Below are 25,651 nucleotides of genomic sequence, written 5' to 3'. Positions count from 1 at the left end.
GTTGTGTCAGAAAACAAGTTCCTGAGCTGCCCACAAGGAAGACTAAGCCATCCTGAGTCTGTCCACTCTCCCAGCACCCATCTTTTTATTGGTTCTTGATGAATTTCGATATCATTGCTGCCTCAGTAATAGACCTTTGGTGCTTTTATTATGAAACCTTTTAATAAGCACTGTGTTATCAAGATGGTAGTTCAATAAACGACCTTTGGCTTTTTCAGTATGTTGTGCCCAAGTGAATTATTCCATGGCCTTGATATGCACTCATCTGCACACTTCTCTTTGCCTCATCTGAAGAGAAAACTCTGGGGTTTTTTCTGTGTTTTCATAAGACACAGATTGTAGGCTTGCTGTTGTATATTTGAGTATCCCGGGTGCTCTATGCTGATACAAATTGCTTTTGAGGGTTTGGGTATGTGGATAATGGTCAACTTTTATGATGCACATGTCAAAGGGAAGCTGTATGGAGGAGGAAGTGGGAAGAAATCAGTGACATGGCAGGCTGGCTGGGCAGAACATCCTGAAGTTGAAGCTACGACTCTGCCATTCTATCATTCCTATGTCCTCCTCTCTCCCAGGATCACATAGAAAAGGATTAACAGTCTAAATGAGGCTTGGTTGCAGATCCCAGTGTCTCTTACTTCCAACAATGGAGGGAATCCTGTGGCCAGGGAAGGATAAGGCAATCTGTCCAACCGTCTGAGTAATTTTAGGAGACTCTTTGGAGAGAATGAAGCTGCAGAGTCCCTTTCATGGGTCTTAGCAGGAGGAAGGCTCTGTTACCTAATTCTCTAGTCCTGGGCTAGAGCTGGACTGGCTGCAGGGTGCCTTTCCTTGGGTGAGAGGAACTCACCACCTCCCTCCTCACCAAGTCTGCTTTCTCTTCTCATGGTCAGAGTTCTGTTATTGGTTCTATTATTCTTGTAGCCTCTTCAGAACTTTTGCTTGATTGTCCCTGCCATCCTTTTGGCCAGTATTTCATGAATTTGAAATCATGTCCCTTATTATTTTCCAAAATGAGTCCTTCTCATCCATGCTTACTGCCATCACACGGGATCCTCAGTACCTTCTGCTTGGGTTAGTGCAGTCACCTCCAAACACCTCTTCCAAGTCCCATCTTTCCCCCATCTGATCCACTGCATGTTCATTAAACTACTCTCTTTACTGTCCTACTTCCATTATCTCTCTACCCAACTCAAATACTGTGGTATTGTTGTTACCTGCCATTGAGGTGGTCCCTGACTCATGGTGACTACATATACAATGGAACAAAATGCTGCCTGGTCACACACCATGTCCATTTTTGGTTTTGGATTAAACCATTGTGATCCACAGAGTTTTCATTGGACGCTTTTAGGAAGAAGCTCTCCAGGTCTTTCTCCTTAGTCTGCCTTAGTCTGAAAGCTTTGATGAAACATGATCAGCATCATAGCAACATGCAGTCCTCTACAGATGGGTTGTAGCTTCACATGAAGTGCATTGGGAAGAATCAAACCCGTGTCTTCAGCATGGAGGGTGAGAATTCTACCACTAAATCACCACTGACTAACAGTTCATTGTGGTACATTGGGTCAAATCCAAACATTTTATACTGCTGTCTAAGACACTATTCAGCCTTCCATGTACCTATATAGCTTCTCTTAAATGGTTCCCCATGCAGACTTTAGAGACAGCCACTATATTTATGCTAAACCTACCCATCCTTGTTTACTTACTGGTTGAAGCCCTTTCAACCCAGAGTTCAAAGAGCCATTGATGCCAGAAAGCAGAAAGTTTTAGTCAAACTCCTGATATCCAGCCCAGAAAAGAGACGGTAGACCACAATTTTAAACACTTTTGATGTTCAGGATGAGAATGTACTATATAACCATGGGAGAGCAGATTTACATGCTTAAAACAAACCTACATCCCCTACGTGACCATTGTAGAAGGACTCAACAGAGCACAGTTTACAAGGGAAAAATTTCCATGAATAATAATAATAATGGTAATCTGAATGATGATATTTGGGAGAGGTAGGTGTTTTAGTCATCTAGTGCTGCTATAACAGAAACACCACAAGTGGATGGCTTTAACAAAGAGAATTTTTTTTCTCTCACAGTCCAGTAGGCTACAAGTCCAAATTCAGGGCATCAGCACCAGGGGAAGGCTTTCTGTCTCTGTTGGCTCTGGAGGAAGGCCCTTGTCATCAGTCTTTCCCGGGGTCCAAAGGATGTGCTCTGTTCCCGGTGCTGTTTTGTTGGTGGTATGAGGTTCCCCCTCTCTGCTCACTTCCCTTTCCTTTTATCGCTTATAAGATAAAAGGTAGTTCAGGCCACACCCCAGAGAAACTCCCTTTACATTGGTTTAGGGATGTGACTTGAGCAAGGGTGTTATATCCCACTGTAATCCTCTTTAGCGTAATCTAGTATTGCCTCATTAACCACAGGTGGAGATTAGGATTTACAACACATAGGAAAATCACAAAATGGTGGACAATCACACAATACTGGGAATCATGGCCTAGCCACATTGATACATGTATTTTTGGGGGACACAATTCAATCCATGACAGTAGGTAATTGTATTTCTTATTTCAGAAACTATCATATTTTATAGCAAACACATTTGGTAATTATTTATTTTTGTTTTTTAGCTTTTGATACCTTTTCCCAAATTCCAGTTTCTTGTCAGTATGTAACTAAGGGATAAAGTTTTATTATGACCCAGTAAATACATTGCATTTGGCCAAAATCATCAAGCGTCTCCACCCTTATAACAACTGCATGTTTCCACAACTTCTGCTAAGAGCTGCCAGATGACCCTGGCAAGAGCTCAGAGCTGTAAAACTCCAGGTGTAGACTCAAGTTCATAGATTTTGTGCCTAAAAACGATCATGTAGCCATTGGGAGGCAGCATGGCGGGGGCGCCAGGGCCCTAGCTTCTAGTCCTGACTTTGCTCCTGAAGGACTCTGTGACTTGGCGAGGTCATCAGGGAATGTTTCCTTGCAGACTCTTAAACACCTTATCTGTGAATGACAGTGTGATCAGATACATTAACCCATTAAGCGCATGGCTACTGAACATGTGCCAGGCACTTGTGTTTACAAAGATTGTAAAATAGTTCAGGCTAGTGATCTCTAAGGTACCAGCACAGGTTCTCTGAACACCCTACTGTTGTCTGATTATGGGGACTAGAAGCTAGGACCATGTCATTGCAGAGGAGAACAAACCCATTGCCATGAAGTTGATTCCAACTCATAGTGACCCTGTAGGACAGAGTAGAACGGCCCCATAGGGTTTCCAAGGCTATAATCTTTGTGGAAGCAGACAGCTACAGAGCCAACCTTTTGGTTAACAGCTGAGTGCTTAACCACTGCACCACTAGGGCCCCCTTAGAGACATCAGTGTCAGAGAGGACATGCCAGTGTAGAAGTAGTTGCTGTCAGAGCTCACCTTGGGATGGAAGGAAGTGGCCAATTCAACTTTCAAAATCTGACACAAGATGTACATCCTGGGAAAGAGTCTATAATTAGCGCCACTGAGATGTGATTAACTGTACTCACCACTTCATTCCTTCATTCATTTGTTCAAACTTGCTGCACCATAAAAATATCTAGGGAGCATTTTAATGAATAGAAAGTGATTTGAAATTCCAGTATCATCAAGTGTTTTTCATCCTGAATCTATCATTTTCCTGGTTCCACTGTTTTGTTCACAGCTTCATGTTCTTCTGACATTTTATAAAATAAAGGCTTTACCACCTATGCTATCAAATGGCAATAGGGATGTAAAAACTGCATACTTAAGAAAAGTATTTGCATTTGGATTTGGAATCTAGTTCATTTGAATGAGGGCATCGAGTGCTTTTAGGATGCCCTGTAGCTCAAAGATGAAGCTACTTGGAGAAGAGCTGGCAGTTGTGAGCCTTGTTGCTTCTAAATTGCTCTACAACTCCCCTGCCCCCCAACCCTGCTGGGCTAACTAACATTGCCTCCTGTAAGTCTCCTGTTTCCTGGAGTACAGCCTCTCCATTTATCTACTCCTACAAAACAGACTACCCCAAACTTAGAGGCTTCAAGCAACAATTGCTTTATTATGTCTCCTGATTCAGTGGGGAGAGATTTGGGCAGGGCTTGGCCGGGTGGTTTTTCCATTCCATGTGGTGCTCAGTTGGTGGCTGATGTGGTCTGGAGGGTCCCACAGGGTTTATGCCCTAAGCCGGGTGCCTTGGTGAGGATGGCTCTATGGCTCGCCTGGGCCCTTCCTGCTTCCAGGAGTCTCAGAGTCCCTCTCCACGGTCTCTCTGGCAGGTAGTTGGAGCTTGAGGCTGCAAGAACTCAGGGTGTCAGCCACCGGTCCTCTGGAAGGCTGGGCCCAGAACCGGCTGGCATCACATTAGCTGTTCTTGCTTGGTCGAGGCAGTCATGGGCCAGACTGGATTCTACGGGAAGAAGCAGACCCACAGCTTTTGGGGAAGAGTGTCTGAGAAAGCATGGCCCTCTTGGAACAACCACCAAAAAAAAAATCCTAACCAGTGGCCTTCAAGTTGCTTCTGATTCATGGAGACCCTATGTGTGTCGGAGTAGATCTATACTCCATAGGGCTTTCAGTAGCTGATTCGTCAGAAGCAGATTGCCAGGCCTTTCTTCGGAGACACCTCTGGGTGGACTTGGACTACTAACATTTTGGTGAGCAGCTGAGCACTTTAACCATGTGCACCACCCAGGACTCCTGAAACACCCACAGAAAAATGCTTATTCTGCTCCGAGAAGGCATGAGTGAGGATGTGGGGAGGCTGTGCAAAAAAAGTGCAAAGCCACCAACAATACAGAAAAGGGCAGGACTGGGTGGTACAGGTCAGGGGGCCAGCATCAAAAAAGGGGTGGTTGGTGGACCAGATAACTGAGGTCCAAGACCACTGACAGTGATCCCTCCACCAGGGTCCCTCCCCATCCTCTAGCACAGGAGATGACCAGTGCTGCTGTCTCTGCTGGGGCCAGGATCACCTTCTCTAACCTGTGTGCATTTGCCTTTGCAACTTCACCCACCTTCTTTCCCAGGTGCTGCCCTTCTGAGGTCCTGGTTGTTTTAATCTTGGATTTGTTCTTTCTAATGGAGCCCTAGAAACACTGGGAGCATAGTGGTTAAGTGCTATGGCTGCTAACCAAAAGGTTGGCAGTTGGAATCCACCAGGTGCTCCTTGGAAACTCTATGGGGCAGTTCTTCTCTGTCCTATAGGGCCACTATGAGTCGGAATCGACTTGACAGCAATGGTTTTTTTTTGGTTTAATGGAACCCTGGTAATGCAGGGGTTAAGAGCTTGGCTGCTAACCAAAAGGTCAGCAGTTCAAATCTACCAGCTGCTTCTTGGAAACCCTATAGGGCAGTTCTACTCCACGTCGACTCCACAGCCATGGGTTTGGTTTTAGTTTTTTGATAATGGTCTAATGCTGCGTGAATTCCGAGGCACGTGCAGTCTTGTTAGTAAATTATTTCCAACTGACATTGTGGAAAGTTAAGTGGAATTACTTCTGAAAAAGTTTCTGGCTGATAACTGATTTCACCTTTGACATATGCTTTTAAGTACATAGGTGTCATGGATTGAATTGTGTTCCCCTAAAATATCTGTCAACTTGGCTGGATCATGATTCCCTTGTATGATTGTCTACCATCTTATCATCAGATATGATTTTCCTGTGTTGTAAATCCCATCACTATGATGTAATAAGATGGATTAACGGCAGTTATATTGATGAGGGCTACAAGGTTAGATAGTGTCTTAAGCCAATCTCTTTTGAGATGTAAAAGAGAGAACCATGCGGAGAGATATGGGAACCTCATACTACCAAGGAAAGCAGCCCCGGGAGCAGAGCGACTCCTTTGGGCCTGAGGTTCCTGTGCTGAAATGCTCCCAGACCAAGGGAAGACTGATGACAAGGACCTTCCTCCAGAGCTGACAGAGAAAGAAAGCCTTCCTCTGGAGCCAGAACCCTGAATTCAGACTTATAGCCTATTGGACTGTGAGAGAATAAACTTGTCTTTGTTAAAGCCATCCACTTGTGGTATTTCTGTTACAGCAGTACTAGATGACTAAGACAATAGGATACAATTTCTCTTGTCTGTACTAAAATATTTGGGGAAATTACTTTCGAAAGTAAAAGGCCTCTATGTTCACAATAGGAAATGGTAGGAAGGAAAGTCTGTGATGGATCTTTTTAGACTTCTTTTGGCTCTCCTCTTCTACCCATTACCTTCATGAGCATAACTGAGGATTGGGGGCTCCCTTTCCTTCCTTCCTATAACAGCAGCGTAAGTCCTGGCTTATCCTTAGTGGGCTTTGTTTTCATCTTACTTTGTGTGTCTCATCTTCACCATCCTTGGATTGGCATGAACAGTGTATCTCATGGTTTTGCTGTTCCAGAGCCCTCCTTCTGAGCCCTGGCTGTACACTAGAATCAGGGGAGAGGTTTTAGAACATACCTCTGTTGTGCTCCACCTCCAGCTCTTCTGATTTAAATCCATGGCGGAGCCAAACCAGGAAAACCAGTTGCCATCGAGTGGACTCCAACTCATGGCGACCCCATGTGTCAGAGTATTACTGTGCTCCATAGCATCTTTGATGGCTAATTTTTCAGAAGTAGATCTTCAGACCTTTCTTCTGAGGCATCTCTGGGTGGATCCGAGACTGCACCCTTTCGGTTACCAGCTTAGGGTGTTATCCATTTGCAGGGACTCCATTGCCAGGTGATTGTAAAGTACAGCCCAGGTTGGTAACCTTTGTTCTAGAGCAATGGTTCTCACACATTGGTGTGTAGTCAGATTGCCTGGGGAGCTAATGAAGGCCAGGAGGCTTAGCTTCATGGAAGCAGGATGAGGCTGGGGCTTTTGTGCTTTTACTACATTTCCCAGGCGATTCTGATACCACAAAAGTTTGAAAGCATCTGCCTCAAGGGGCAAAGTTTGTACATCTTTCAGCAGCTGTTTCTTTAGTTTATTATGTTGGAATGGGAAGGGATGTTGGTGAATATGGAGAGCTTTCATTTTTTTTTTTCATATTTGTTAGACATTATTGTTATCGCAATTTCGCGAGTTAGAGCCGCCTGCCGCAAAGAGCCAATTCTTGAGACGGGGTGAGGTGAGTAGCAAGAGCTTTATTAGATATACCGGTATATGGAGACAGAGGAGAATGATCTCCTCCTAAAGTCGTCTGTCTCACCAGACTACCGGTGGGTTCTGGTTTTTAAGGGAAAAGGGGTCATAAGTTTTAGGGACTTGCGGAATGTGCGCTCTCTTTCTTCTGTTTGGTTTTGGTGGTCGTATCTCAAACATGTTGATCTTGTCCTGCCATTATCCCATCAGCTCAGGGGCTAGCTGGCGCCATCCTTCGTCTTATTTGACAGGCTTAGATCAATATCACTTGTTTTCCACAGCCTTAGAGGAAACATTGGTTAACACTTAACAATTTGGGGAGCTAACATCAGGATCTGACTTGGAGGCAGGGATGGGCTAGGGGAGGGAAAGAGGAGAAAGAAGAAAGAAGAAGGAAAAACCAATTGGCTCAGGTACTGTTCAAGATCTGGCTGAGCAGCCTGTTTCAGCATTATGAAGGACTTCTTGGTAACCCAGTATATGGAAGTTTGGAAAATATCGGTGAATTTGGAACTCAAAACATAGGGGAAAATTGAGAAAAGAGGAATTTCTTGGTTATTCTCACCTTGGTAATCTATCTTTGTCTTTTAATTATTTAAATCATGTGATAATTGACATATTTACATTTTTTCTAAGGTCTTGTTAAGTATTTTTTATGTACTGCTTCCCACCCCTTCTCCTGCTTCCTCATTTATGTCTTGTTTTCTACTCTGTCCCATAGGATCGCTATGAGTCAGAATTGACTCGATGGCAATGGGTTTGGTTTTTTGGTAATCCTTAGATTTGGGAATAAGGATTTTTTTTCCCTAGAGTTTCTTCCTCAGTACTGTTTTGGAAGGTATACACTCTATAACCTGTAGGAAGACTCTTTAACATCCTGAATTATGCAGATGACACAAATTTGCTTGCTGAAAGTGAAGAGAACTTGAAGCACTTACTGATGAAGATTAATGACCGACCACAGCCTTCAGTATGGATTACCCCTCACCATAAAGAAAACAAAAAAGCTCACAACTGGACTAATAAGCAACATCATGATAAACAGAGATAAGATTAAAGTTATCAAGGATTTCATTTTACTTGAATCCACAATCAGCGCCCATGGAAGCAGCAGTCAAGAGATCCAAAGACGCATTACAAAGGACCTCTTTAAAGTGTTGAAAAGCAAAGATGTCACTCTAAGGACTAAGGTGCACCTGACTCAAGCCATGGTGTTTTCAACCACCTCATATGCATGTGAAAGCTGAGCAATCAATAAGGAATGCCAAAGAAGAAGAGTGGACACATTTGAATGATGGCATTGTTGAAGAATATTGAATATACCGTGGACTGGCAGAAGAACAAACAAATCTGTCTTAGAAGAACAGCCAGAATGCTCCTTAGAAGTGAGGATGGAGAGACTTCATCTCACTTACTTTGGACATGTTATCAGGAGGGACCAGTCCCTGAAGAAGAGCATCAGGCTTGGTAGAGGGTCAGTGAAAAAGTGGAAGACCTTCAATGAGATGGATTGACACAGGGGCTGCAACAATGGGCTCAAATATAGCAATGATTGTGAGGATGACACAGGATCAGGCAGTGTTTTATTCTGTCATATATAGGATCTCTAACAACAACGTTCTCTCTAAAAACCACCCCCGCCTCCAGTGTTCTTGCTTACATATATCCTGCTCTGTTTCTCTTCTCACTGCTCCTTACAACTAGCTCCACTGAAGGGTCTGGAAATTTAGAGTTGGCCAAGAGAGACAATTTATTTTCCATGCTTCTTAGACCTATCTGATATTTGCCCTTTCTAGTTCAATGAAGAAATTACTAATATCCAGGGAGCACACAAAAAACCATTCTGTTGAACACATTTTCAACACCCTTCTCTTTTTCTGTCATTGTTGCTGGGTGGAAACCCCAGGTTCTGCTCAGCATGACTGGCCTCAGCAGATAAATGAGAAACTGAGGTGGGAGAGTGGAAAGGTACCTTTATTTCATTGTGTAAGGAAAGGAAAAGTTGGCGCTACTGCCACCAAGGCTGCCCAGCAAGGATGAGGGGGAAGGTTACTTTTAAGTAGTTTACAAATAGAAAGTTTATACAAGTTACATCAGCAACGTTCTTAATCACACTACGCAGGCGCAATCAGATTTACAGACCACTTCATGCCTCACATGTTCAGAAAGTGGTGGTTAAACTCCAGCCAGAGGCAGGGAAGTCACTATGTATGAGGTATTTAATGAGTTAAAGGTTATCCGGAATGTCAACATGGCACCTAAACTGGTTTCCACCAACTTATTCTAGTTTGGGGCAGCAGTTAAGGAGAGGGGAAACAAGATTTTAATATAAAGCTATGAGGTGTGCCAAGCAAGCTGCTTGAGGCAGTGGAATTTTCTGGAGCCTAGTGACCAGTGTCTTATCGTTCTGAGGTATGACATCTTAAAAAAACCCATCTTAGCGAGCTTTAAAAGGAAAAGACAATCACAAACAAACACTGCTGGTTGAAGCTGACTTCACAGTGAAGGCTGATCCCACAGCAATATAAACACAGATGGGCAGGGCTTTTCATCCTTAATATTAGCTGTTGGTGTAAACTTAGTATGTGGCTAAATTTAATTGTTCTGATATGTCAGCAAATATTCTCTGTTACCATATACAACACGTTGTCACATCCTCCTGGAAATGTGCTTTGCAGAAACTCAGCCCAGAGTTCACCAGAAAGGAAATGGGTATCATGAGAACTAATTGGCCCTTCCCTTTTCAATAGCTAACTAAGTAACCTAGTGCATGTCCCTTCGCCTTTTGAACCTTGACCTCTTGGCCTGGTTCTTCACTTTTAGAATGATGTAGAGGTTGGTTAGTTATCTATTTCAGGGTAATACATTACTCCAAACCTAATGGCTTATGGCGACATTTATTTTCTCAGTTTCTGTGAGTGGGAATCTGGGTGTGGTGTAGTGGGGCCTCTGGCTCAGTGTCTCTCCCAGGCTGTAGTCAAGGTGTCATGGAGATGGCGGGATAATCCTTTTTATAGCTCACACTGTGGGTGCTGGCAGGACTCAGCTTCTCGAGGCTTCAGTTCCTCATTTTCTGGCTGTTGGTGGAAGACACCCTCAGTTCCTTGCCATGTGAGCCCCTTCATAATGCAGAGATCACTGCACCCAGAGTGAGAACCCCGACAGGGAGAGGGAAAGAGAGTAAGCTAGATGGAAATCAGTCTTTCTAGAATCTCATCTTGGAAGCAACACCCCATCACACCTGGTGTATTCTAGTAGTCAGAAGTGAGGGCAGTGGTGGTTCAGTGGTAGAATTCTCATCTTCCGTGAGGGAGACTTGCGTTCGATTGCCAGGTGACACACTTCATGCACGGCTACCACTTATCTGTCGGTGGAGGTTTGCGTGTTGCTGTGATGCTGAACAGGTTTCGGCAGAGCTTCCAGACTAAGCTGGACTAGAAGAAAGCCTTGGTAATCTAGTAAATACCAGGAAGTGGGTATCTTCGGGGCCATCTTCACTGTTGCTGTTAGCTGCTGTTGAGCTGGCCTCCAACTCATGATGATCCATGCACAATGGCATTGGATTATTGTGATCCACAGGGTTTTCACTGACTAATTTTTGGAAGTACATCACTAGGCCTTTCTTCCTAGTCCATCTTAGTTTGGAAGCTTGGCTGAAACTTGTTCAGCATCATAACACGCAAGCCTCCAATGACAGACGGGTGGCGGGGCCATCTTGGAAGCTGCCTATTGCACATGATTAATTTTTTCCTCAAAGATTCAGCCTTTTTTTTATATTGATTTAATTCTAAAGTTGAAGTGACCTTAAGTGATCATCTAAATCATTTGCTGGTCTTAACAGGTAAATAATTAATAATGCTAATCTAATAGCATATATCCTTCTTTGAAGAATTTTTTAAATGGAAATTCTCCAATTTCCTTTGATTATTTATTCAAACATTTTATCTCTTTACTAGTCTTCAAGTTTATAAGTCCAGTTACATTCTCTTAAACATTCTCTTAGTTTAATTTGTTTAATTTTTATGTTAACTTATCAAAATTTAATTTTTTATTTTAATTAATTTATTTTAATGTCAATTTATTTATTTTATCCCACTTTAATCCTAAATAAGGATTAAAATCTATTCAGGTGTCGGAAAGATTACTTCCTGCCTCAGGAGAAGTTAAAAGATCATTTTCTATGTATTTATAATGCATAGTAAAAGCCAATTAGTTTGATTTCAAAACCTCCAAATAAAGTTGGTTGCACAGTCTTAAAAAAAAAAAAATGTCAAAGCCAGTATAAATGAAGTTCCACTTGGAAGTTTGGAGTGTGGTTTAGAACATCGAGGTACAGGCTTATCAGCTTGATTCTGGTGAAAGGAATGGCAGGCACTGTGCCCAGAGGGCAAGGTAGCACCGTAGTGTGGAAGGGCACTGGTCAGAGAAATGCGTGTGAGTGCAGCTCTGCCATTGCCTGCCTGGGAAGTGGCACAGCTTCGCTGACTCTCGGTGCCATCACTTGTACCATGAGGTTAGTTAATGAAGCCACAGGCTCAAAAGACACATGCGCTGTACTTCATAAATGATAGTCTTCTACGATACACGGAGTTCCTTTGACAATCTTCCCTTGTTTCAGGCCACGTGTGACCAGCGAGGCTGCTGCTGGAACCCTCAGGGAACCATCAGTGTGCCCTGGTGCTACTATTCCAAGAGTCACGGCTATCAGACAGAAGGAGACCCTGTGAACACAACGGCAGGTAAGCCAAGCGGATGCTGCAGGAGGCAGGAGCTCTGGGCCCTTGGGGGTCAGCTCAAGACCCCAGAAAAGAAAAGGTGGGCTACTATGCACAAGAAGGTGAGCACACTCTGAGACATGGTCTAGTGAATACTGCCACCAAGGGCACGTGGCTCTGCCTCAGGAGTTCAGAGACCATCTCCACTCCCGGCTCCACCAGTGCACCTTCGTGACCTTGGGCAATCCTGCCTTCCTTGGCTCACTGCATTCTCATTTTGAATGTGAAGGTTTTGAATTCAGCAATCCCTGTGACTATTTCCAACTCCGTTGTTAGTTGCTTTGAGTCAGTTGTGACCCATGGCCACCCCATGTGGCAGAGTAGAATGGCTCCATAGGGATTTCTTGGCTGTGATCTTAAAGAAAGCAGGTCACCAGGCCTCTCTTCTATGATACCACTGGGTAGGTTCAAACCGTCAACCTTTAGGATAGCAGTTGCTGCAAACTGTTGGCACCACCCAGGGATCTCACTATTATGCAGTTTTAATGATAAGGATGCAATTCCAACTTGACCAATATTTTACGGAATTTACCTAGTCACTGTCTATGTTCATGAACTGAACACCCTTCTTTCCCTTCCCTCCCTGAAGGGCAGAGGGAGTGTAATAGTGGGCATTCTGGGTGATACCAGAAGATTGTTACTATGGAGAGGGGCTCTTAGCATAAGGAAGAGGTGTGTCCCCTCCAGTGGCCCTTGGCCCAATGAGCTCTACTCTCCTAAGGTCCTGAAGCTCACCTGGCTCACCGTGGACCTCGTGACTTGAAACCAAGGTCTAGGAGCCCCTGTCACGTCACAGGAAAATGACTGAGAAGGGAGAGTGTCTACTTACAACACAGAGCAGCTGAGGGGCTGCAGGAATGGGAGCTGAGTCTTTGGGGAGGGGGGGATGTGCAATCAGACTTTGTATAAGAGATACCTAGGTTTCTAGAAAAGGTAGTAAGAGTCCCTAGCCTCAGGGTCTGGCCCCAGGTAGGGCATGTGGATAAACAAAGGCTCTTCTGACTTAAAGCCTAGTTTTTATGTGACTGTCATTTGCAAATCTACAGAATGAACTGTGAAAATCTTTTCTCCCCTCACACGTTAGGATTCACAGTCCAGCTGAGGAGGCTGCCTTCTCCATCCCTGTTTGGAAGCGATGTTGACAATGTCCTCCTCACAGCAGAATACCAGACATCCAACCGATTCCACTTCAAGGTTGTGGTTTACCTATTTTTAAAAATCTCTTTGGGGGATTCTTGTTCCCTTCTGGGGACTGAAATTACTACAAAATAGAAAATTTTGTGAAAGGAGGTATTTTTCGCTATTATCATTATTCCTATTTAGCTCCTCTAGCCTTTCCTTAGTGTGATAGCTTCCTAAATATGTATTATAGATTTGATTGGTGAGCTTTGATGTTCATTAATTTGCCCTAGATACCATGTGAAATGTAGTCGGGAGGTGAAGAAAAGAATTATCACAGCTTTGAGAATTCTAGGGGCAACTCATCTCTTTTTACCCACGTGTTAGCCATTTGAATTTGGTGGTGTCCAATGTCATAATGATGTCATTGGGTCAGTGTCCGAGTTCTCCAAGCACAGATACTGAGAAGCACTGATATGGTTGGGAGAATTTTCCACTTTGGCTCTTTTCCCTTCCTCTCCCTGGACAGTTAACTGACCAGGACAAGGACAGGTACGAAGTACCACATGAACATGTGCAGCCTTTTGAAGGAAACGCTCCTTCTTCATTGTCTTACAAAGTGGAAGTCTCCAAACAGCCGTTCAGCATCAAAGTGACCCGCCAAAGCAACAACCGTGTTCTGTAAGCTTTGAAGATGTGTCTGTCTGGGGATCAAGGTGGGAAGGTCACAGGGGTCTTCCAACAGTATTTCTGAAGGTTGTAAGCCCACTGTTGGTGACAGGCTGTCTTTCTACCTCCAAATGTGTACTTTCTCTGCCTTCCATCTTCTTTCCTTTTTCTCATTTTTTTTTTTTTTTACTTTTCCCTTCGTTTCCTTCATCCTAACCACTTATCCAGCAGGCAGTACTTACTGAATAACTACTGTCCTAAAAAGCATAGTGTTTTTGTCACATGGCATAGTGTCTGGGGACAAATCTAAGAAATGTGCCACAAGTACCAGCCCTCAAGGAGTCCTGGCCTCTTGGCATCCATGGAAAAATGCTGCCAGAGGGTAAATTGTGAAGATTAAATAGGGAGCACTGGTGGCACAGTAGTTAAGAACTCAGTTGCTAACCAAAACTTATGGGGCAGTTCTGCTCTGCCCTATAGGGTTGCTGTGAGTTGGAATTGATTTGATGGCAATGAGTTTTTAGTTTTGGGTTTTACTGAGTCACCAAGGAGGCTCTGGATGGTGCAAACAGTTAATGCACTCAGTTGCTAACCGAAAGGCTGGAGGTTCGAGACTACCCAGGGGTGTCTTGGTAGAAAGATCTGGTGATCTACTTCCAAAGACTCAACCACTGAAAACTGTAGGAGCACAGTTCTACCCTGTCACATATGGGGTCTCCGTGAGTTGGCATCAACTCAATAATAATTGGTTTGGTTTTTTGGAATTACATCATCGAGGTATAAAGAACACTTTTCTAAGCAGTTGTGTTCTCTCCACCCCACTTGCCCACCTGTCTCTGTTTTTCCCACCTGTGTCCAGGTTTGACTCAAGCATTGGGCCCCTCCTCTTTGCCGACCAGTTCCTGCAGTTATCCATCCGCCTGCCCAGTGCCAACGTGTACGGGCTGGGGGAGCACGTGCACCAGCAGTACCGCCACGACATGAACTGGAAGACCTGGCCCATCTTTGCCAGGGACGCATTCCCCAATGAGGTGAGCTCTCAGTGGTGGTGGTGGGGAACACTCCACTATCATGGCCTCACTGTTGGAGGTTGTCTCTAGCAGTACACTGTAGTAGTTCAGAGTAAGATTCCGGGAGCAGACTTCAGGGCTTGAATTCTGGCTCTGCTACTTCCCAGTTATGTGGTCTTGTACCTTTAGCCCCTCATCTATAATGTGGGTGCTATACTACCTCATAGGGTGAGGAACAAATGCATTGATACATGTAAAGTTCCCAGGTGAGTGTCTGGCACATAGTAAATGCTCTGTAAATGCTGATAACTTTAAATTACACTTTCTCTTTGAACCAACTAGTTGCGGAGAAAATGCAATGAATATCTGGACTCTGTTCTGCATGTTGGTTATGCTCTCCATATTTGTAGGCTTGATACTTAAAAATCATCAGTTTACCAGGTTTGTCAGCAAAGTAGGATAAAGTATCAGCCAAAACACTGTACTAATCATTTCTTGTGTGAAGAATGGTTGGAGCAGTGAAAGAAAAGACAGACATTTTCCCCCCTTTTTTCCTTTTGTCTACTTTTGTTTGTTGTTTGCTTTGAGTACTAAACTCAAAGCAGAATATTTTCTAGGCTCAGCAATATTATATTCTGGGGTGTTCCTGATTAAGCAAAACCAGCGGTTGAATGAAAGGGGGGCATGGGAATACTTTATTAAGCAAGTGTTTTTATACAGTTACAAATAGTTTGTCTCTATTCACCAAAAGAACCCACAAAAAAAGTCTGACTAACTGCATTTAACAGGCAAAGGAACTGAGGCTCAGAGAAGCCACATAAATAGCAAAGTTCAGAAAGTCTGTAGATAACAGAGCTGGGATCTCGGCCCTGGCCAGTCTGCTTTAAAGCCCATACCTTCTGCTATACCATTTGCTCATGAGAGAATCAGAGAAGGTGTTGAGCCAGAGCAGCTCATCTGGAAAAATCTGGTGATAACTGCATAATTACAGAGCCCCAGACCTTTGCACTCAGAGGGCTCTTTCTTGGCTCAGGCACTACTGAGTTGTCAGAGAGTCAGGCTTTCAGGGCCTCCCTCCATCTACTGAATTAGAACCTGCATTTAAATAAGGCTCCCACATAATTCAAATGCACACCACATTTTGAGAAGCACTGTTTTAGAGCAGTGATTATTAAACGTGACCCCACACTGGGGAAATTTAAATTTAAGTATCACTGTCTTCTCTCATCCCCAGAGATTCTGATTTAATTGCTCTGGGTCCAGCCTGGGTTGAGAGCTATGGTGGGAAGTCTAGAAGGCTAGCTAGATGCCTAAACCGGAACTCCATCTGGTTGCATGTTAAAAAGGCACCTGATTCTCATTAAGACTTGATGGTACCTTTACAGATGGCTTCAAGTCAGGTGAAGACAGGCCTCTTTGAGAGGGGAGATTTTTGGGACATGATTTCAGAATTCCTGCCCTCCTGTCTCTTAACAATATCATAACCTTTCATAGCCCTGCTAGATATATGGTGACAGCTGGTCCATTCAATAAGAAAACACTAATTCCCTTGGTTAACATCAACCACAGATAGACCCATATTCTTAAATTCACTTGTGTCCTTTCTGACCATGAGTCCCCTGTTAATTGAGTAATTCCTGCTGGTTGATTATCCGATTAAGACTGATTTACTAAGCCATTCCCTGCAATGTGGAGTTTAGACAACTAGGTCGTGAATGTTTGGCTTTTTGTGATTTTTCTGCAGGATGTAAAGAACCTGTACGGCACGCAGACGTTCTTCCTATGCCTTGAAGATGCTAGTGGCTTGTCGTTTGGGGTGTTTCTGATGAACAGCAATGCCATGGGTAAATGATCAAAGATACATGTTCATGAAAAAAAGCACAGGAGAAGTTTTTAGTTTGATTCTTTATAGCACTATGGTAAAAAGAATGGGATCCTTTCAGACTGGCTGGGCCATAGCTAAGGGTGGAGTATGTTGCTGGTCATTCCATCTCTACTTCATTACCTGTTGACCCCTGGGAGCCACGAGTAGGGATTCTTCTCCTAGCTTATTAAGATCTTCCTGAATCTGGCTCTCTCTGTTGAAATATTTTCTATTGTGGAGTTAAGAAGACAGCCCACCCTTTCCTATAATCTACTCTGAGACGGTTTCCACCAGCTTGTTCTTCTCCCTCCTGAACATTTCCTCCAGTAAACAAACAAGCCAGTTGCCGTTGAGTTGACTCTGACTCATGGCTCCCCCATGTGTGTCAGAGTAGAACTGTGCTCTATAGGATTCTCAGGGGCTGATTTTTCAGAAGTAATTTGCCAGGTCTTTCTTTCAAGGATCCTCTAGGTGGACTTGAGCCTCCAACTTTTTGCTGAGCAGCCTATTGCTTAACCACCACGCAAGGACTCCTTCCCCCAAGTAAAGGCGTTGATATGAATGCAGGCAGGAAAAAGCCATTTGCTCTGGTCCTAACTATGAGAGCATCCAGGGCTAACTGGGAGATACAACTGAGCAGATAATGTTATGATCAGATGTTCCGAAGGCAGAAAGGTCAAGTGCAGTGGCAAGAATGATATGCAGAGTAAGATCAGATTCCTTCAGATCGAACAGTGTAACATTGTGTTGTTGTTGTCAGGTGCATCGAGTTAGTTCTAACTCATAGTGACTCCATGTACAATAGAACAAAACACTGCCTGGTCCTGTGTAATCCTCACAATTGTTGCTATATTTGAGCCAACTGTTACAGTGTCAGTCCATCTCCTTGAAGGTCTTCCTCTTTTTCACTGACCCTCTACTTTGCCAAGCATGATTCCTTCTTCAGGGACTGGTCCCTCCTGATAATATGTCCGAAGCACGTGAGATGAAGCCCTACCATCCTTGCTTCTAAGTAGCATTTTAGCTGGATTCCAGAAAGTGTCAAGCTTCTCCATTTTTGATCAATGATTCTCAACATTTTTTCTGCTGTACCAATAGCAACAGCTGCCAGTAGCAATGAATCACAAAAGAGAAGGAAGGAGTATCAGAATCTCCCGGGGTTGACAGCAGGCATAGGCTCATGAGGCCCTCTTCTTCTCAACTGAGAATCCTGGGAGGAGATCAGTGCTACCAAAGAATGGTGCTCGGAGAGGTCCCAGACTGTGTTTCAGGTCTACGGTGAGATACTAGCAGACACTGAAATTGAACATTGCTGTTTCACCCAAGTGCATGCACAGGCCTTTTCCTAGTAGTTCATTTTCATGTCATTTTACAAAACTATGAATTTGCAATGGAAATTAAAAAAGAAAAAAAAAATCTCCTTCGCCACAGATTGTTGGAGAAGCAGAGGACTGGATGATCTCAAAGGCCCAGCTTAGCTCATTAGTTTCCAAACTGCCAGGCAGGGAGAAGAGACTGAGTGATGCAAGGACATTACTGAGTAATGAAGAACATCACGCTTTGTAAAGTAGAGGGTCAGTGAAAAAGAGGAAGACCCTCGACCAGATGGGCTGACACAGTGGCTTCAACAATGGGCTCAAGCATAAACAATGACTGTGAGGATGGTGCAGGACCAGGCAGTGTTTCTTTCTGTTGTACATGGGGTCACTATGAGTTGGGACTGACTCAACAGCACCTAACAACAGCAATGAAAGGAATGTACAGTTCCAGGTATGAGACAGGGACCAGCAACAAGCTCTGGCTCAATGGGAAACTCCTGGAACCTGGATTTTCTGTGTGGGCTGTTCCTGTAATCAAGAAATATAGTTCGGTAGACAGTAACGCCTTTTATTTCTAGATGCAAACCAAAGCTATAAGGAGACCTCACCTCTAAGGATGGCCTTTGGGGTGTACAGCAATTTTGAATGTATAATATAATCTCTGCCATTGTCGAGTTTGGCTCTTGCTTGGTGTGAGATTCAAAGATTAGGCAAGAACCTTAGTGTGTCTCATTGGGTTGTGTTTCTGAAGTCACATGGGGTATGGATGGGGTAGGGACAGTGTGCACCGAGGTCGTGGATGTGGTTGATTTTTCTTCAGAGTCTGGGGCTGAGCACAAGAAGTTAACATGCTCCAGTCACACATTGTTGAAGTCTGTCATTGACTCAAGTGCTTGGGATCTTGTGTGCCATGATGGCAGGCCTTGGACATCAGAGTTCGTCACTTTGTATACAAAATGCAGAACTTCAGGATCACCTTATTAATGTTGACACAGTTGTAGTCTTCTGGCCTAGATACTTGTGTTTATTTCTCTAGGATAAATTCTAATTTTTACTGTCTTCATTTTTAATTCAAGATGTTGTCGTCCAGCCTGCCCCAGCAGTCACGTACCGCGTCATTGGGGGCATTCTCGACTTCTATGTGTTCTTGGGAAATACTCCAGAGCAAGTTGTTCAAGAGTATCTAGAGGTAAATGTATGATTTTATGATCACCACCAAGGAAATCCTAAATAACACAAAGAAAAGTAAATTTAATATGGAGGTGTGACTCTCAAAAATCTGCTATTATAAATTTCTAGCATTAGAGAAATGGAAACCTGCCTTATAGCATTTGTATGTTATAGATGAAGGTGAGAGAATTCAAAGAAACATGACCTTAACCACTATGATTTTTAAAGGGGTTGAGAAAATAAGATTAACATTCCAACAGTAAAGAAACAGTGAGCTGAAAGATGAAGTATGTTTGATACCCCCAAAATGAATGCTTTGAAAAAGTTTTATTGAAAATAGAATATCTGCTAACATGCATTTCATTTACTTCTTTCAGCTCATTGGACGGCCAGTCCTGCCCACATACTGGGCTCTTGGGTTTCATCTCAGCCGTTATGATTATGAAAGTCTCGACAATATGAAAGAAGTGGTGGAGAGAAACCGAGCAGCTGGGCTCCCTTATGTAAGTTGTTGTTAGTTGCCATCGAATAGGTTCTGACTACAGGATGACCCAATGTGCCGCAGAACAAAATACTGCCTGCTTCTCTATTGGACAATATTCTGTTGTGATCCTCAGGGTTTTCATTGGCTAGTCTTCAGAAGTAGATCGCTAAGCCTTTCTTTCTAGCCTGTCTTAGTTTGGAAGCTCCACTGAAACCTGTTCACCATGGGTGACCCTGCTGGAATGTGAAATACCAATGGCATAGCTTCCAGCATCACAGCAACGCACAAGCCATCACGTGCAGTAAGACAAACTGACAGATGGTGGGATGTAAGTTAGGCTTTAAAAAAAAAAATCCTCCCAAAATAGAACAATAACAGAAATAAAAAAACCCACTGCTGTCGAGTCGATTCTGACTCATAGCGACCCTATAGGACAGAGTGGAACTGCATCATAGAGTTTCCAAGGAGCACCTGGTGGTTTCAAACTGCCGACCTCTTGGTTGGCAGCCATAGCTGCTAACCATAACAAAAATAAGAACAACCAATTATACTTTCTTCCCTTAGTGTTTTTTTTTTTTTTGTGATTAAAAAAAAATTATGTATTTACGTCCTATCAAAACCTCTGGGACACAACAAAAGCAGTGCTCAGAGGCCAATTTATATCGATAAATGCACACATAAAAAAAGAAGAAAGAGACAAAATCAGAGAACTGTCCCTACAACTTGAACAAATAGAAAGCGAGCAACAAAAGAATCCATCAGGCACCAGAAGAAAACAAATAATAAAAATTAGAGCTGAACTAAATGAATTAGAGAACAGAAAAACAATTGAAAGAATTAACAAAGCCAAAAGCTGGTTCTTTGAAAAAATTAACAAAATTGATAAACCATTGGCCAGACTGACTGAAGAAATACAGGAAAGGAAACAAATAACCCGAATAAGAAATGAGATGGGCCATATCACAACAGACCCAACTGAAATTAAAAGAATCATATCAGATTATTACGAAAAATTGTACTCTAACAAATTTGCAAACCTAGAAGAAATGGATGAATTCCTGGAAAAACACTACCTACCTAAACTAACACAATCAGAAGTAGACCAATTAAATAGACCCATAACAAAAAAAGAGATTGAAACGGTAATCAAAAAACTCCCAACAAAAAAAAGCCCTGTCCCGGATGGCTTTACTGCAGAGTTCTACCAAACTTTCAGAGAAGAGTTAACACCACTACTACTAAAGGTATTCCAAAGCATATAAAATGATGGAATACTGCCCAACTCACTCTATGAAGCCACCATTTCCCTGATACCAAAACCAGGTAAAGACATCACAAAAAAAGAAAATGACAGACCTATATCCCTCATGAACATAGATGCAAAAATCCTCAACAAAATTCTAGCCAATAGAATTCAACAACATATCAAAAAATTAATCCACCATGACCAAGTGGGATTTATACCAGGTAAAAAAAAAATTAAAAAAAAAAAAATTTTTTTTTATGCAAGGCTGGTTTAATATTAGAAAAACCATTAATGTAATCCACCATATAAATAAAACAAAAGACAAAAACCACATGATCTTATCAATTGATGCAGAAAAGGCATTTGACAAAGTCCAACACCCATTTATGATAAAAACTCTCACCAAAATAGGAATTGAAGGAAAATTCCTCAACATAATAAAGGGCATCTATTTTTATACAAAGCCAAGAGCCAACATCACTCTAAATGGAGAGAGCCTGAAAGCATTTCCCTTGAGAACAGGAACCAGACAAGGATGCCCTTTATCACCGCTCTTATTCAACATTGTGCTAGAGGTCCTAGCCAGAGCAATTAGGCTAGATAAAGAAATAAAGGGCATCTGGATTGGCAAGGAGGAAGTAAAATTATCTCTATTTGCAGATGACATGATCTTATACACAGAAAACCCTAAGGAATCCTCCAGAAAACTACTGAAACTAATAGAGGAGTTTGGCAGAGTCTCAGGTTATAAGATAAACATACAAAAATCACTTGGATTCCTCTACATCAACAAAAAGAACATCGAAGAGGAAATCACCAAATCAATACCATTCACAGTAGCCCCCAAGAAGATAAAATACTTAGGAATAAATCTTACCAAAGATGTAAAAGGCCTATACAAAGAAAACTACAAAGTACTACTACAAGAAACTAAAAAGGACCTACTTAAGTGGAAAAACATACCTTGCTCATGGATAGGAAGACTTAACATAGTAAAAATATCTATTCTACCAAAAGCCATCCATACATACAATGCACTTCTGATCCAAATTCCAATGTCATTTTTTAATGTGATGGAGAAACAAATCACCAACTTCATATGGAAGGGAAAGAAGCCTCGGATAAGCAAAGCAACACTGAAAAAGAAGAAGAAAGTGGGAGGCCTCACTCTACCTGATTTCAGAACCTATTATACAGTCACAGTAGTCAAAACAGCCTGGTACTGGTACAACAACAGACACATAGACCAATGGAACAGAATTGAGAACCCAGATATAAATCCATCCACATATGAGCAGCTGATATTTGACAAAGGCCCAGTGTCAGTTAATTGGGGAAAAGATAGTCTTTTTAACAAATGGTGCTGGCATAACTGGATATCCATTTGCAAAAAAATGAAACAGGACCCATACCTCACACCATGCACAAAAACTAACTCCAAGTGGATCAAAGACCTAAACATAAAGACTAAAACGATAAAGATCATGGAAGAAAAAATAGGGGCAACCTTAGGAGCCCTAATACAAGGCATAAACAGAATACAAAACATTACCAAAAATGACGAAGAGAAACCAGATAACTGGGAGCTCCTAAAAATCAAACACCTATGCTCATCTAAAGACTTCACCAAAAGAGTGAAAAGACCACCTACAGACTGGGAAAGGATTTTCAGCTATGACATCTCCGACCAGCGCCTGATCTCTAAAATCTGTATGATTCTGTCAAAACTCAACCACAAAAAGACAAACAACCCAATCAAGAAATGGGCAAAGGATATGAACATGAACTTCACTAAAGAAGATATTCAGGCAGCTAGCAGATACATGAGAAAATGCTCTCGATCATTAGCCATTAGAGAAATGCAAATTAAAACTATGATGAGATTCCATCTCACTCCAACAAGGCTGGCATTAATCCAAAAAACACAAAAGAATAAATGTTGGGGAGGCTGCGGAGAGATTGGAACTCTTATACACTGCTGGTGGGAGTGCAAAATGGTACAACCACTTTGGAAGTCTATCTGGCGTTATCTCAAACAGTTAGGAATAGAACTACCATACAATCCAGAACTCCCACTCCTCGGAATATACCCTAGAGAAATAAGAGCCTTCACACAAACAGATATATGCACACCCATGTTTATTGCAGCTCTGTTACAATAGCAAAAAGCTGGAAGCAATCAAGGTGTCCATCAACGGATGAATGGTTAAATAAATTGTGGTATGTTCACACAATGGAATACTACGCATCGATAAAGAACAGTGACAAATCTGTGAAACATTTCATAACATGGAGGAACCTGGAAGGCATTATGCTGAGTGAAATTAGTCAGAGGCAAAAGGACAAATATTGTATAAGACCACTATTATAAGATCTTGAGAAATAGTATAAACTGAGAAGAACACATACTTTTGTGGTTACGAGGTGGGGAGGGAGGGAGGGTGGAAGAGGGTTTTTTACTGATTGGTTAGTAGATAAGAACTGCTTTAGGATAAGGGAAGGACAATACTCAATACATGGAAGGTCAGCTCAACTGGACTGGACCAAAAGCAAAGAAGTTTCCGGAATAAACTGAATGCTTCAAAGGTCAGCGGAGCAAGGGCGGGGGTTTGGGGACCATGGTTTGCGGGGACTTCTAAGTCAATTGGCAAAATAATTCTATTATGAAAACATTCTGCATTCCACTTTGAAATGTCGCATCTGGGGTCTTAAATGCTAACAAGCGGCCATCTAAGATGCATCAATTGATCTCAACCCACCTGGATCAAAGGAGAATGAAGAACACCAAGGTCACACGATAACTAAGAGCCCAAGAGACAGAAGGGGCCACACGAACCAGAGACCTACATCATCCTGAGACCAGAAGAACTAGATGGTGCCCGGCCACAACCGATGACTGCCCTGACAGGGAGCACAACAGAGAACCCCTGAGGGAACAGGAGATCAGTGGGATGCAGACCCCAAATTCTCACAAAAAGACCATACTTAATGGTCTGACTGAGACTAGAGGAATCCGGGTGGTCATGGTCCCCAAACCTTCTGTTGGCCCAGGACAGGAACCATTCCCGAAGACAACTCCTCAGACATGAAAGGGACTGGACAGTGGGTAGGAGAGAGATGCTGATGAAGAGTGAGCTATTTGTATCAGGTGGACACTTGAGACTGTGTTGGCATCTCTTGTCTGGAGGGGGGATGGGAGGATAGAGAGAGTTGGAAGCTGGCAAAATTGTCACGAGAGACTGGAAGGGTTGACTCATTAGGGGGAGAGCAAGTGGGAGTACGGAGTAAGGTGTATATAAACTTATATGTGACAGTTTGACTTGATTTGTAAACGTTCACTTGAAGCTCAATAAAAGTTAATAAGAAAAAAATTATGTATTTAGAAAACTAGACATTTTTGTTTGGACCAGCCATTTCTCCAAGAAACTATGGTTCATTTTATTGGGAAATAGTGTTTAGAGACCACAATTATTGGGTTAAAAGGCAATCTGTTCTTGCTTCTATTTTCTTATCACAACAACGTTCTTAGTTTTTATTAGTAAAATTTTCTTGTGCTTACTGTATTAATTGCATTTTACATGACTTGTTTTTATCTGGGTTCACAAGATTTCTTTCTCTAGCTTGCATGGGTGGTGCAAACGGTTTGTGCTTGACTACTAACTAAAGGTTGAACCTATTCAGCTGCACCCCAGAAGAAAGGCCTTGCAATCTGCTTCCGTGAAGGTTACAGCCCAGACAATCCTGTGGAGCAGTTCTACTCTGTAACACATGAGAGCACCACGAGTCAGAATCGACTCGGTGGCAACGGGTTTGGTTTTTGTTTTCTCAGTGGGATTTGTATCTTTTTACACATGTCCCTGATTGGATTGTTGTGACCAGAAATAGTTACGGCAGGAACTGGCCATGGGAGTGTTAGCATATTTTTAGACATCCCTCTGAGATTCTGGTATACACTTGATTCTTAGGTTTCGTGTCTGGTAACAGATATTTTAGGGGGAAACTGAGGAGAGGGTTAATTTTAGACCCCAAGGATTTAGGACAAAAGAATTGTACTCCCGGACATGACATCCGTGCACTAGGTTAACATCCCTATTTCACACAAGAAACTGAGGCTAAGTTAAGAGGCGGCTTGACCAAGACGACCCTACTAGTTAGTGACTACACAACTAGTTAGTGACAGAACTGATATTACAAGATTGAATGGACTTTAAAAATCACACAACAAATTTTAAGTCCCTCTATTTTTGCGCTGGTGTTTTGATTGGTGTGGAATTGGCCTTAAGCAGAGTTTGCCTCTGCGTCGTGTGGTCTTTTGGTATTGAAGCAGACCTTCAGAGGGTGTTTTGGAGTTGGGCAGGAGGAAGGTCCATAAATAATACATGTAAAAGGACCTTTGAACAGAATTGATATCCAAAAGCATAGGGAAACCAAGAGAAAAAGGGGAGCTCAACACTCTGAGTGGACAAAGAGGTTTGGGTGGGGGATTTGCTCTACATTTGGGCCTCAGGACTAACCAGTCCCAGCTCCCAGCACTCACTGCTTTATATACATGAGTATAAATGGATTTTATTGGCTAATTTTTAGAAGTATATTACCAGGTCTTTCTTCCTAGTCTGTTGGGAGGGGTGGTAAGGACGTAACAAAAGGATTGGTAGAGGCTGTATGGAGGTGAAGGATAATAGGCACAGCCACTGCAGAACCAGAGAGAGCTCGTGAATCCCTGCTGGGGCATGTACTAGACACCTTCCTTCTTGTTAGTTGCCGTGAACTCATGGTGAGCCCAGGTGTGCAGAGTAGAACTGCCCCATAGGGCTTTCAAAGTTGTGATCTTAAAAAGCAGATGGCCAGGCCCATCTTCCAAGGTGCC

At 42.8% G+C, this 25,651-nt stretch overlaps 1 protein-coding gene across 2 annotated transcripts in view; it reads left to right on the top strand.

Moving 5' to 3' along the window:
* Positions 1-25,651, top strand: part of MGAM (maltase-glucoamylase) — a 147,715-nt gene that overhangs the window by 50,195 nt on the left and 71,869 nt on the right. For both annotated transcript variants that reach the window (XM_049894101.1, XM_049894102.1), the window contains 7 exons: positions 11,747-11,867; positions 12,988-13,097; positions 13,552-13,703; positions 14,551-14,722; positions 16,446-16,545; positions 18,961-19,073; positions 19,432-19,557. In XM_049894101.1, coding sequence (XP_049750058.1) covers positions 11,747-11,867; positions 12,988-13,097; positions 13,552-13,703; positions 14,551-14,722; positions 16,446-16,545; positions 18,961-19,073; positions 19,432-19,557 — 894 coding nt within the window. The remainder of the gene's footprint in view (positions 1-11,746; positions 11,868-12,987; positions 13,098-13,551; positions 13,704-14,550; positions 14,723-16,445; positions 16,546-18,960; positions 19,074-19,431; positions 19,558-25,651) is intronic.

This window comes from Elephas maximus, chromosome 8 (genome assembly GCF_024166365.1).
Source record: "Elephas maximus indicus isolate mEleMax1 chromosome 8, mEleMax1 primary haplotype, whole genome shotgun sequence".
Classification (NCBI taxonomy): domain Eukaryota; kingdom Metazoa; phylum Chordata; class Mammalia; order Proboscidea; family Elephantidae; genus Elephas; species Elephas maximus.
Note: the sequence above shows the minus strand (reverse complement) of the source record. Positions and strands in the feature narration are given on the sequence as shown.